This window comes from Neolamprologus brichardi, chromosome 3 (genome assembly GCF_056152115.1).
Source record: "Neolamprologus brichardi isolate AB-2024 chromosome 3, ASM5615211v1, whole genome shotgun sequence".
Taxonomy (NCBI): domain Eukaryota; kingdom Metazoa; phylum Chordata; class Actinopteri; order Cichliformes; family Cichlidae; genus Neolamprologus; species Neolamprologus brichardi.
This window is the reverse complement of record NC_142106.1, coordinates 12602251-12615926: the sequence shown is the minus strand read 5'-3', so window position 1 is coordinate 12615926 and position 13676 is coordinate 12602251. Positions and strand designations below refer to the sequence as shown.

Below are 13676 nucleotides of genomic sequence, written 5' to 3'. Positions count from 1 at the left end.
GTGTTCGGTGATAATCTATGACAGATGTATTAAATTTTACCTGGAGTACAGCTTGTTACCTGCAGTGAAATGGCAGCACTTACAGCCTCTAGTATTTTTGAGTGTGATGCTTTAAACTTGGTACACCAATTTTTTTTTTTTTGGCTCCCTCTCCCATCATTCCTTGCTGAACCTCTTAAGGTCCATCAGGTTAATTGGGAGCATTAGTGCACAGCCACGGAATCTCAGTGAGGTTTTTACCTGGATAAGTAAACGATTAATATAAATAAATAAAAAAAATATATATATATATATATATAGGTGATAAGTGGTGCCTGGTTTCCTCCTGATGTGACTCTTGGTATTGAGGCTAAGAGTCGCATTGAGGTCATCCAATCAGTGAATGTTTTTTGACATCTTTTGCAAGTCATTCAGTTCCCTTTTGACAAACTGTAGACAGGCTATCATGTGTCTTTTACTGAGGTCTGGCTTCCATCTGACCACTCTACCATACAGGCCTTGTTGGTGGAGAGCTTCAGAAATAGTTGTCCTTCTGGAAATCTCTTTTCTCTCCATAGAGCAAGGCAGGAGCTCTGTCAGAGTGACCATTGGATTCTTGGTCACCTACACTCAGCTCAGCTTCTGCCATTGGTCACATTGGTTTGGCAGCCAGCTCTAGGAAGAATCCTTCCAGACTTCTTCTATTCACAGATGATGGCAACCGCTGTGCTCTCTGGGTCCTTCAGGGCTGCAGACATTTTTCTTTACTCTTCCCCAGATTTTTTCCTAGATACAGTTCTGTCTCAGAAGTCTACATATACTGTAATTCTCTGGACTTCATGGCTTGGTTTGTGCTCTGGCATGCACAGTCAACTATGGGACATTATCAAATCATAACTTATGCAAAATCATCACCAATCAAATGAATTTTCCACAAGTGGACTTTTATCAAGTTGAGAAAGATCTGCGAGATAATCAATAGATGCACCAGGATACATGTGAGCTTTGAGTTTTTAGTGGCACAGCAAAGGCTTTACATACTCGCCTGTGAACAATTACATGAATCTATTTTGTAATAAGGCTGTAACATGACAATATGTGGAACAAGTGAAGTGCTTTGAATACTTTCGGGTTGCTCTGTGTTTTTTGTTTATTGTTTTATCATGTTTAAAATGTTTAAAATTATGTTTTTATATATATGTCAGGTTAAAGTATAAGAATGTACAGAATACATTTGTCAGCAAAATTCAGTCTGTGACCAACAAATATTTAAGTATTGTGTGACTAAAAAGACAAGTACATGTACAGCAAACATATTAAATATGTGTTTATCATTTCCTCAACCTGCGTTTTATAGTTATCTCTGTGTTACAGTGGCACTCTGTAGAATGATGATGAACTTCAGTTAAAGCTTACTTCAAATCTGAAAGGTTGATGTTGGACAGCAACAGACAATTAAATAATCAAAAAAATATATTCATGTGTTTAAACTGTTGAATGATTAATTTCACATATCCCACATAACAATTTTATCAAAAGTGCAGTGTTCTACTAAAAGTTACAAAACAAACTTATTTAGAGATTACAAGCAATTCTAGGACCAAACTTTTTCAGGGACGCAGCCATAAGGTCATGTATTAACTGTCTTACCATTAATGGTAAGACAGTGAATAATTCAATATGGAACTGCAGCAAGAGTACTGACAGGGATTAGAAAGAGAGAGCATATTTCTCCTGTTTTGGCTTCCCTTCATTGGCTTCCTGTTATATCCAGAATTGAATTCAAAATCGTGCTCCTCACATACAAGGTCTTAAATAATCAGGCCCCATCTTATCTTAATGACCTTGTAGTACCATATCACCCTATTAGAACACTTCGCTCTCGCTCTGCAGGCCTACTTGTTGTTCCTAGAGTATTTAAAAGTAGAATGGGAGGCAGAGCCTTCAGTTTTCAGGCCCCTCTTCTGTGGAACCAGCTTCCAGTTTGGATTCAGGAGACAGACACTATCTCTACTTTTAAGATTAGGCTTAAAACTTTCCTTTTTGCTAAAGCATATAGTTAGGGCTGGACCAGGTGACCCTGAATCCTCCCTTAGTTATGCTGCAATAGACGTAGGCTGCCGGGGGATTCCCATGATGCATTAAGTTTGTCCATTCCAATCACCTTTCTCACTCACTATGTGTTAATAGACTTCTCTGCATTGAATCATATCTGTTATTAACCTCTGTCTCTCTTCCACAGCATGTCTTTCATCCTGTTTTTCTTCTCTCACCCCAATCGGTCGCAGCAGATGGCCGCCCCTCCCTGAGCCTAGTTCTGCCAGAGGTTTCTTCCTGTTAAAAGGGAGTTTTTCCTTCCCAGTGTCGCCAAAGTGCTTGCTCATAGGGGGTCATATGATTGTTGGGTTTTCCTCTGTATCTTTTATTGTACGATCTACTGTACAATATAAAGCACCTTGAGGCGACTGTTGTTGTGATTTTGTGCTATATAAATAAAATTGAATTGAATTGAATTTATGTGTCAGTGTATCAATTTATTAGCAGAGGTCAAACTGGCAAAAAGGAGGCAGAGAGGCAGGAACATAATTGGTCAACTTGCCATTGTGGAAGTCCCTGGCCATCATCGTGGCAATGTCACCCTTTGTGCAGCCACAGGTAACTGGGGGGTTCTCCACCATCATGGAAACATAACAGAGTAAATACAGATTTTGATCATCAGCATTGTGTCACAGCAACACACACAATTTGTTTGTTTTCCTCAACATGTCAGAGTTTAAGAGTGTCAAACATCAGAATAAAATTCTTCTGAGTTGATCCACAACCAGCTTTGTTCTTTTATCAGCGGTACACTGTATAAGCTGTGTTTGATGGAAATGTAATGATACAGGTTACAAATGACAGCATGTGCATCAGCTGAAAAACCAACACTTACCGTTCTCTTACATCCCCTGTGTGTTCTTAAAGGAAATCACTTTAAGGTTTTAATTTCTTTTTCAGCTTTCCATTGTTCCTAATATAATATTTGTTTTTCTTTTCTAATGTATTTATGAAAATATTTCAATTAATGATTCAGTACAATGTTTCAATTTGACCTCATGGTGGCAGTGTTGTCACACTGGTAAGGTTACGACTGGAACACAGACGAATCTAATAGTGAGCATTGAAGTAAATTTAGAGATTACAGTCTTCAAACCAGAAGTAGTTATCTCTATTTTCATATGTAATGATCCTTAAAAATATAACCAATCATGAGAATAATGACAAAAAATAATGTAAGAATATAAATAAATAAATGTGTAAATAAAATATATACATAAAAATAAATAAATAAAATATAGATGACAAACTGTTAATAATAAGAGCATCCACAACAGTTATATTCAAAGGCAAAGGAAGGAAATAATTATTATTTATGTTTTTATTATTATCATTGTTGGCAGAATGCTTTTGCCTCAAATCAAGAAGATCCTGTGTTTGAATCCACCATCTTTCAGTGCCTGCATGTTCTCTGTGGGTACTTCAGATTCCTACACTGTCCAAGACATCCAACTTATTCCATCTAAAGTGTTTGTTTGATGACCACAGTTTCTTTTTCTTTTTTTTAAATTTATGTTGACTCACTGCCAGCACAGAGAAAGGAAGTGAAAATTTAGTGGTTCCTCTTGGTTCCACCTCCTCTCTCTTTGGCTGTTCCATCACATGTACCATCTTTAAATATCTTTTTGTTTTTGTCTGTTATTGACCCAATGAAATATAACTGTCAAACATTCACATTAGGCTGTTTGGTATATAGAACACTTTAACCTCAGACACTTTTTGAAGAAATCTTTGTGTGGATTTTTTCCATCCTGATGATCAGAAGAGTGTTTGAAGGTGTCAGAGATCCTTCAGAACAACAGTAAGTGTTTAAAATTACGTCTTTCAGTCTTTTAGGTAATCTGACAGGTTGACTGAAGTCTGTAAGCTTCAGTTGATTAACACAAACATAAAAAAAAAATCACCTCAACCAAGTGTAAATGTACTCAGTTACTCTCCTCTACTCTGATTACAGTCATGTCTGTTTTCTCTGTGTCTGTTTCTGCTTTCTTTGTCTCTCACTATAAATATGTCTGTTTTGTTCTGTGGAGATCATTCAAGAACTGAACCTGTTCTGCTCTTTAATGATGACGCACTTTCTGATCTTCCTGCTGTCCAGCCTATCCTTAAATTTAATCTCATGTAGTCAGATTTTAAAGTCACGTTCTATTATTCTGTCACAGGAGATACCAAAGGTTCAGATTTTATGAAAATCAATGTGTCGGATCAGCAGACCTGGACAACACGGAAATGTCTGCTGTAACTGTGTCGGCTTTGCTGTTTGTTGGTGTCTTCATGTTTGTCTCTGCAGGTGAGATTTATCAGGATGGTTTTATTAAGAGAAATAAACAGTGTCTGCGTTGTTTAAATGTTACTTCTCAAATGTTTATTTTCATATTTCATATTCAGTTTGTTTATGTCTTTGAGGGCATCACGAGTTGTTGTTTGTGTGAACATAAGTGCTTGGTCTGCAATTTGAACCACAGAGACAAAGAACTGTAATGTGTGTGTCAGTGTGATGTGTTGTAGTTTCAGGAGTCAGTATACAGCTACAAATCTTTTTGGTTACAGTATAAATTTGAGCTGCCTGCATAATAACAATCCTATTTTTTGTAGATATTGTCATAATATTCAGATGTGCTGATGGGTGGAGGTGGGGTTACAGTTGCACTGTAATGCATTGGCAGCATTTGCCCTCGTGGTGACAATCACAATGAACACTTCATATTTTCTCCCTCTTTTATTTTCACCTACCTCCACCTCTGGAGGCCCGGCAACTCCACCTTATTGCCTCTGGATAACTCAGTATCATAGGCACACTCAATGCCATTAACTGATCCCATGTGTAAAAGACAAAGCCTCACAATAAAGTCATTAATAATTAGGATTCTTGATTAGTGAAAGTAACTCAGCATAGCAATAAGGTAACCACAAAAGATCAATAATACAATACATTAAAATAATACAAATAATTCAATAACCTCTACTCTGAATTGTTCCTCTTTCAGAGCTGAAAACTATGACAGCTGAGTCTGGACAGGACGTCACACTGACATGTAGAGCTCCGAATGACAACATCATAGTTACAGAGTGGAGCAGAGCCGATCTGGAGATGGAACATGTCCTCTTGTACCGAGATGAACAGTTTGATCCAGAAGAGCAGCATCCATCTTTTAAGAACCGGGTGGATCTGCAGGACAGACAGATGAAGGATGGAGACGTGTCTCTGATTCTGAAGGATGTGACGATTAATGACACTGGAACATACGAATGTCGCGTCATCAATGGAAGACCAAACCGTGGACGGGTTGCCCTTTTGAAGAACGAATCCATTTGCATCCTTTACCTGAGTGTTGTTGATCCTCCAGGTGAGTGAGTAGAGTTGAGTGTGTGTGTGATCAGAGGTGAAGCTGCTTCCTGGTTGTTGATGTTTGTTTCTAAAGATGTTGTTGATGAGACTTTGTAGAAAGCAGCTGGTCTGAGTGATGTGATCAGAGTGCAGTAGATAATGTCTGACAGCAGTTTGAAGAGGAAATGGATTCTGTTCTGTTCTTCACTCATCACCTACCTGACAGCTGACACCTCACACCTGTTTCTCACCTGCAGGTCAGACAGGAGGAGACACAGAGGATGGATCTGTTGGACTGATAGTTAGTCTGTCTGCTTGTATCTGTCTTGCTGCTCTGGTTCTAGGTTTCTATAGCTACAGGAAACATAAACAACAAATAGTGGGTATGGTAAAATGATATCAGCAGGAGATATTCTCGGAAAATGTAAAAAACAAAAAAGAAAAGAAAATTCCTGTCAAAATAAATACTGTGTTGTTTGTTTACTTTTAACCAACATCATTTGGCATAAAACTGAAAGCTTTACAAAGCAAGAAATTATTAAAATTCAGTAATCAAAATAGTCAGTATTCTAAATTCAATCGAAGAAAAGAAAAATCCAAGAGTGATGGTGATTTTCCAGCAGATGTCTTCACTTTCTCTCATTCTGCTGCATCCAGTTAGATGTGTTCAAAGATGCTGGTATGTTTGAAGAATAAAAAACACAATTTTATCGTTAAACCAAACAACATCAGATTAATTTTTGTTTGTTTTTGAACATAGCTGACAGAGATCTCCATGTGACTCCTCTCATAACCTTTAGCAGAGCAGCTAGAATCCCTGCATTCTCTGCAGTTTTTGTTGTTGTTTCAGTTTCTGAAAGCGCTTCAGTTGAATTTCAGTTGAATTTCATACCACATGATAATATTAATCTGCTCTCACAGTTCTTTGATTCAAGATCAGTTTTTAAAAAGATGTTCCTGCAAGTGTTTCACAATAAAAGACTTGTTAAGAAATGAAGCATTTTTGTACCAGAGAGGGCTTTTAATTTGTAATCAAAACATACTGAAAAAAACATCATGAATAAAATGAAGTAAAAGATTTTCCTTTTCACTATACAGTGGAATAAATAAGTTCTTCCTTTGAGTTTATATTAGACATATTACAGCTTGATCTGGAAGCAGAGACACTCTTCAGCAATCATAGTTTGATTATTCTCCATCCAGGACTCCATGCAGGACTGGACTCTCCCACACACATCACTATAAGACTGGACTCTCACACACATCACATCACCACACGCACCACCACACATTTCCTATAATTTCCTATAATTTATAATCTTTATAATCTCTCTCTGCTGTTTGCACATTTTTATTTATTTTTTTTTTAAATTTAATTTAATTTAATTTTATTTTATTTATTTATTTTTTTACTGTAAATTCCTAAGTTAATTTGTAAATTTTGTTGTAAATTGTAAATACTGTAATACTGTAAAACTTTTTTTCTGTCATTTAATGGTCGGGCATTGCGCAGCTACAAGCATTTCACCCCCATGTCATACTGTGTATGGTTGTGTGTGTGTGACAAATAAAATTTGAATTTGAATTTGAATCCTGAGCACATGTTCATGTGACTTTTAATCTCTTTTAAGTTAATTAAAATGTATCCAATATTAAATGTAACACTGCCATTTTATTAGGAACAACACATCATGTTTTTCATACACAGTATGCTCACTTATAAAACATTGCTAAAAGTTAAACATCGTATTTAAACGGAAACATCTCCCTCTAGTGGCCATATATAAACCATGTGTAAGGATGGTGTTAATGTAAAATGTGAATCATAGTGTTCCAGTCAGTCATCAGTGTGTCTCTGCACAGCTGTAATTAAAATGTGTTCAGAGGGCCTCAGTGTCTGAATGGTTCCAGTTCAGCTCCATAACAGCAGCGTCCCTGGTTTGACTCCTGTGTTTCAGCTCATATCTGCCTCTCTCACTGAGGGGGACGTAGCTACATGGAAATGGATTTGTTCATCAACCAAACTACAGATCACTGAGAACAGAGGATAATTTTTCCATGCTTCTTTTCATATATGTGACCTAACAAATGTGTTAATTCTGAAAAATGAAGAATTAAGAAAAAAGGGGCTGTGTGAGTATAGGTATGGTTCTGAAGTTGATCTGAAGTTGCCACACTGAACACACACAAAAAGTAACATGTGACCAACACAAAGGAGTACAACAGTCACAAACCCAAAATGATTACCTGATCTGCTACAACACAAAACCAAAAGTAGCAACAAATAATCACACACAAGTGATCTGTGGTCTCCACCACACAAACGGTCACATATGAGTGGCCCTATACCACAACAAGTTACTCAATCCACAAAGTTCAGTAAAGCAAGCATGCTAGTGACCAACCACAAAATGGAGAGCTATGGCCACACAATGATCACATCAAGGGTGGTTCAGCACCCCACAGTGTTATTGCCATCACCTGGCCAACAACACTCACAAGTGATCCAACAAAATACCATATTTCCCACAACACTAAAGGTCACAGCACAAAACACTCACCTCATGAGGATCTCATTTGCATCCATCAACACTGACATATGCACACACACATGGTGTACACACAATGCCAACTTAAAAAAAGCCTACCTGCCTCAGCTACAGACCATAATCATGAATGGTCTCAAACCTCCTACCAAGTTTGGTGCCACTGATTTACTATGTGCAACTCCCAGCCTCTGTTCACCTACACTCTGGTATTCGTCTCCTTTTTTATGTTGCGGCTTTGTCTTAAAATGGAATATCAGGTCGGCTAAAATGGCTGATGCCACCAAGGCAAAGACAAGTGAGCTCCCGGGAAGCTTGCCTCAGGTATGCTTTTACCCACACCTGACTAGGTGTGGCCAATTAGCACCAGCTGAACACACTGAGCAGATTAGAGGCTGCAGAGGGACGTAACATGCAGTGTCATCAACATATCAAACGGTCAGCTACAGCCAATCAGTGTTTTCATATTTTTTTTATAATGTGAGGATATCTGTAAATTTATCCTCACATAATGTATCTTTGAAAAGATTTAAAATATTATAATATTAGTTTCTCCCTCTCCCTTCCCCTGCTTGAGGGGCGTGGGAATAATGAGGAAAATAGGAATGAACCAGCGATTTTAAAATCAAACACTAAAATGGCACCATGGAAACTGGGAGCTCAAAAGGTTTTAACATTAAACGAAAAACACGAAAACCCCACCCTGGGAATTTCACCAAGAGAATATCTAGTTTGAATCTTAAGACAGAGTTGTGGTTCAGTGTAAAAATAAAAAGTTTTTATTATTTAAAAATCTTTTTTATTTATTTTATTATTTTATTTGGGTAATTTTTATCAGATCAAGAGGCTGGAGAAGTTCTGATGATCACTGTCATCAACATATCAATATATCAAACCTTCAGCAACAGCCAGTCAGACAAAGTGATTGGTTGTCACTGGCTGGTAGGGCTGGAGGGAAAAGGTGTGAGTCACTGAAAACAAGGGAAACAGGTGTTTTTTTTTTTTCAACCCTACTGTCTCCAAAAGAAAACTCCCTGTGGTGGAAGGCTATTATACCCTGGAGCTGGACCATAAACAGTAACTATGAGACCTCAATAACAGAGTCAACAACGATTGTTTCTAAAATATGTGGCCCATTGCACATGGTCAGTATTGCCCACATGCAAAAGACCCAAAACATTTTCGGACTTAAATTCATGAGACTATAATCAGTGTATTGATTGATATTGTTTATGTCTGGAGGTGTTTTCACCAGAATTGACCACAGTATGACAGGTAACAGCTGTGGCGTCACCTGGCATTTAAAAACCGCGTTGTTTTGTTGTGTTATGTTATGTTATGTTATGTTGGTGGCCACTTTATTAGGAACACCTGTTGAAACCGTTGAACTGTCCTTTTTCTTTAAGTGTAAAACACACATTTCAGTGCAAGTAAAACATCTTCATGTTCTCAGTCCCAAATAAAGTAAAATAACATTTTCAAGGATAAAAGACAAGCAGGAAAACACCAGCTTATTGCAGGCACACCTTTTGGTTATTTATCAAAAGAATTCACAAAATCAATTAGACGTTACAGGAGTCTGTCTGCTCGGACTACAAGACTTAAAAACAGTTTTTACCACAAAGCCATACGACACCTCAACCACAACACTTAAACACACACAACACAGCACTCAGAAGCTACCCTGCAGCTTCACAAGTACTCTGTTTAATCTGCACTGGTCACTTCAGTTTATTGTCATTGATATTTATATTTAAAGTGCAATACTGTAATTTTCTGCTGCTCATTCCTGTGCAATATCCCATCTGCCCTCCCGTCATATTTCTTTTCAAGATTTTCTTATTTAATCACTAGTGTACATATATTTATATTTATAGATACATATATATTTAGTCATCTTTTCTCTTTTACCATGTCTCTCTAATATTTAGCTCCTTACTATTTTTATATTTTTATATTTTATTTTATTTTATTTTATTATATTTTCTCCTACTGTATCATGCTGCTGAGTGACTGCTGCTCGTAAAACACATTTCATTGCAATGTTGACCCTGTGCTAACTTGCATATGACAAATAAAACTGAAAACTGAACTGATAAAACTGAAAATTAGTCGTGTCTGTCTGGAGGTCTTTTTTAAGCTCAGTTTTCAGCACCAAGGACATAGAGCAGCACCCTGAGTTTCAGCACCACTGAACCCACAGACTGCCGAGCTGACTCAGAGGTTTCTCACACAGGAAACAGCCTCCAGCAGCAGCACAGACAGCAACACACACGGCTACTCACAAGCTTTAAAACAAAGTTAAAACCCTCTAAGATTTCTTCATAACCAAATTGAACTCAGTTATTATTAACGATGATGTTCCACTCTCCTGCTGCTCAACCTGCTGTACCTAAGGGCTAAAACAGACAAACAAGAAAGGAAGAGGTATGGACAAGCCTGCACAGACTCTGGTAAATCACAAGACTTGGGGTGCATTTTTCTGGGGGTGGACATAGTAAGCAACGATCCAAACATCTTGATCTCAGGGTGGGAATTGTGTTGGATTTACTCACACCTTGGTGGCTGAAATCAGTGTTTAAATGCAAGATCATATAAATGACATGTGCAGTGCATTATTAGTATTATTTTTATCATTATTATCCATACATACATCTTCTTCAGGTTATCTGGGTCTGGGTTGTGGGGGCAGCAGCCTAAGCAGAGAAGCTCAGAACTCTGTCTCCAGCCACCTCCTTGTTTAACTGACAGCACTTTAAAGTCTGAAGGACGTCTTGTTTTGCTGAATCCTGCTCTTGATGGGACAAATTGTGCATGTGCAGTTTGGGAAATAAAAAATATGGTATTGTGCCATTTTAATCCTTCGACATTTGTTTGATTTTATTTCTCATTTCTCAGGTCTATGTAACAGATTCAAAAGGGAGAAGATTCGGTATAATCAGCTGCAATAAAAGCTCAGTAATGTAAGTATTGGAAAGTGGGGTATCCACACAAACCTCTGAATCTCAGCTAGAAGTGCATTTAAACCATTTGTACAACCACCAAACACAGCGAAAACAACAAACAGTTAAAAGTGCTGTTGTTGTTCCATTAAATGCCCATAAACAAACACAAAGAGCTTGGTTAACACAGAGTCATGGCCATCCAAGGAAGTAATACATTTTCTAAAAGCTGAGACCAAACCAGGTTTATTCTCTTGGCTCAAATGATTAAAAAGAGGTATCAGTCATGCAAATCGGCAAGTAGAAGCTGAAACAAACATATTAGGCATGTAAATAAAGTAAAATCATTTCTGCTGTTCAATACCTAAGACATTTCAACAGATGGTGCTAAAATGTCCCAAATGGCAAAATGCCTGCCTTCATTAAAAGTGATGTCAATTTCCACTGTTTCACTTCAGCAGCATCAATATTTGCACAGACAATGTTCATATGTTGATTCCTGGATTTCTGGACTTAAATGTGAAGCAAATCATATTTTCAAAGTGGTTATAAACAAAATAAACAAAACCAAAAATAAATTAGATGAAGAAAAAATCAAGATACTCAAATGTCCCAGCCTCAGTAACTTTGACACAATAAAATCTGCTGTAATATTTACAACTCTGATGAACTCTCACCAGTGTTAACTTTATTTTGATACCAAGATTGTTTACACAAAGTTTGTAATTGCAGAGAAATACTCATTTTGGACATGTGACTTTCAAGCAGGAAGCTCAGAAAGTCCCTTCGTGCTTAACATGTTTTAAACTCAGCCTGAGCAGTCAGACGGCATATTTGTAAATCAGTACATGAAGGTGTGGCACTCTCACAGTGTTCAGGTGTTATGTTATGTCTCCTTCCAGGGAGCAACTCAACTGTGTGTCCGTGTCCGTGTCCAGGTGTGGAGTGGAGCTTGTTGTCCGCATGTGTTTGAAGAAACTGTAAGTTTGCTTTGGTTCCTTCTTTAATACTTTGACTGTTTTTCTGCTCTGTGATGTTTGGACCTGATGTTCAGCTATTATGTCAAGACAAACTTTAGATCACTCTTGTGTTTGAAGACAAATGCACATGAGTATAGATTATTGATTGGCTGCAATCAAACAGTTTGATGAACATTCATTCATGTGACAGTTTCAGCTGCTGCTTACAAATCTGATAACATGGATAATTTGGTCCCACACTGACGGGCACTGACGAGGAAGATGCTTGTCTTCTAAATCATATGACCATTACTATTTACGGTAAAACTGATGCGATCAGTTTAGCTACAGGGCAGGTGTGACACAACTATGCTGCAAAGCCTCATTGTTCAGGAGTGAGTCAGTGTGAGAGATAAAATGATACGTTTGTTCATTAGGGCAGAGTTTTGAGAAGCTGCAGTTAAAATAAAGAAGATTTGTTTTCATTAAACTGACAGTTTTTGTGCTTCAGCTGGAGACACTTTTGTTTTGAAAGTGTTTGGAGTATTTGCTGTTTCTGAAACATGAGCTGAAGTAAATATGATCAGGAATGGTTCTATCCTCCTTTGTCTCTTATTTACATCCTCTGTTTATGAAAATCTCCCTCCTCTCCTTCCCGCCCCTTTTTCCTTCAGAAGTAAGGCGCTGATTTGTTCAAGATAGCAGCTCATTTCTTTTTAAATACAACATACAGCAAATTTGGTCATCAACCAAGCACAATGTGTAAGTTCTACCTCGTGGTACTTTATGTAGCAGTGATATCTGCAGTAAGCAGGACTGAGCCTAAAGGGGGCATGGGGTGTTCTTGACTATATTTATTTCAAGTGTTTAGTTACATTATTTTTAGGGCTGTCAAAGTTAATGCATTAACACAGATTAATCCTTCATCATGATTAATGCAATTAAAATTTAAAATACAATTAACCCATCTGGAGCACAAAATGGACAACCTTTGGACAAACTGCAGAAATGTGGTGACATTTCAGGGATTTTGAGTCATTCTGTGCTCCAAATGGACTAATTGGATTTAAATTTTTGGTTCAGTTTGGTTGCTCACAGGCGGAAAGAGCTTTCCTTATAAAACGCTGCTGTTGGGTCTGCGTTTCCACAGGCCCCGCTAGTTTAGAAACTTATTCTCGTTAACAACAGAAACAAGATGAACATCTTTTACTTGCTAGCAAGACAAGGCTGGTCGGAACCCAAGCTTTTGGAGCTGAACGCTCCTCACTTGTCTCCTAACCAACTTCATCTAAGTAGCCTTCCTCACAGCCTTTTATTTCCATGACACAGTTTACACAACAGTTACAGTACACACAAGCACCTCCCACTGTAACCCCCCCTATGCTTACAAAAGACGATGCACTGTGTGGGCGCTTGTAAGCACGTGTGTGTATGTGTATGCATGTGTGAGAATGTGTTGTGTGTGTGTGTGTGTGTGTGTGTGTGTGTGTGAGTATGAGAATGTGTTTGGGTGTGCGTTTGTGTGACCTCCTGCTCACCAAAAGTGTAATAAAAGCAGGAAGCTTACCACACAAGAAACATAACTTTCAGATAGGATGTGCCTATAGTAAAACACTTCAGCCTCCCCACCAACAGAGTGGCTGGAGAGGTGGTCAGAGACAAAGGAATGTCTTTGATCCTATAGTTTGAACTATGACTTACAAATTTAAGTAACACAACGACAACATTTAACAATTTCACTCCAACAGGTACTTTTAACATTTCTTCCGGCAGTAAATATAAACAACGATAGTATTCAGGAAGAAAAATTATTACATGTATTTTT

The 13676-nt window shown here is 37.8% G+C and overlaps 2 protein-coding genes across 2 annotated transcripts in view; one reads left to right on the top strand and one right to left on the bottom strand.

Moving 5' to 3' along the window:
* Positions 1 to 13676, top strand: part of LOC148103525 (cell adhesion molecule CEACAM1-like) — a 207349-nt gene that overhangs the window by 34656 nt on the left and 159017 nt on the right. The window contains exon 2 of the mRNA XM_087838759.1: positions 5064 to 5423. Within this exon, the coding sequence (XP_087694885.1) occupies positions 5064 to 5423 (360 nt within the window). The remainder of the gene's footprint in view (positions 1 to 5063; positions 5424 to 13676) is intronic.
* Positions 1 to 13676, bottom strand: part of LOC118455958 (programmed cell death 1 ligand 1-like) — a 127511-nt gene that overhangs the window by 78981 nt on the left and 34854 nt on the right. The gene's annotated exons all lie outside the window — the stretch shown is intronic.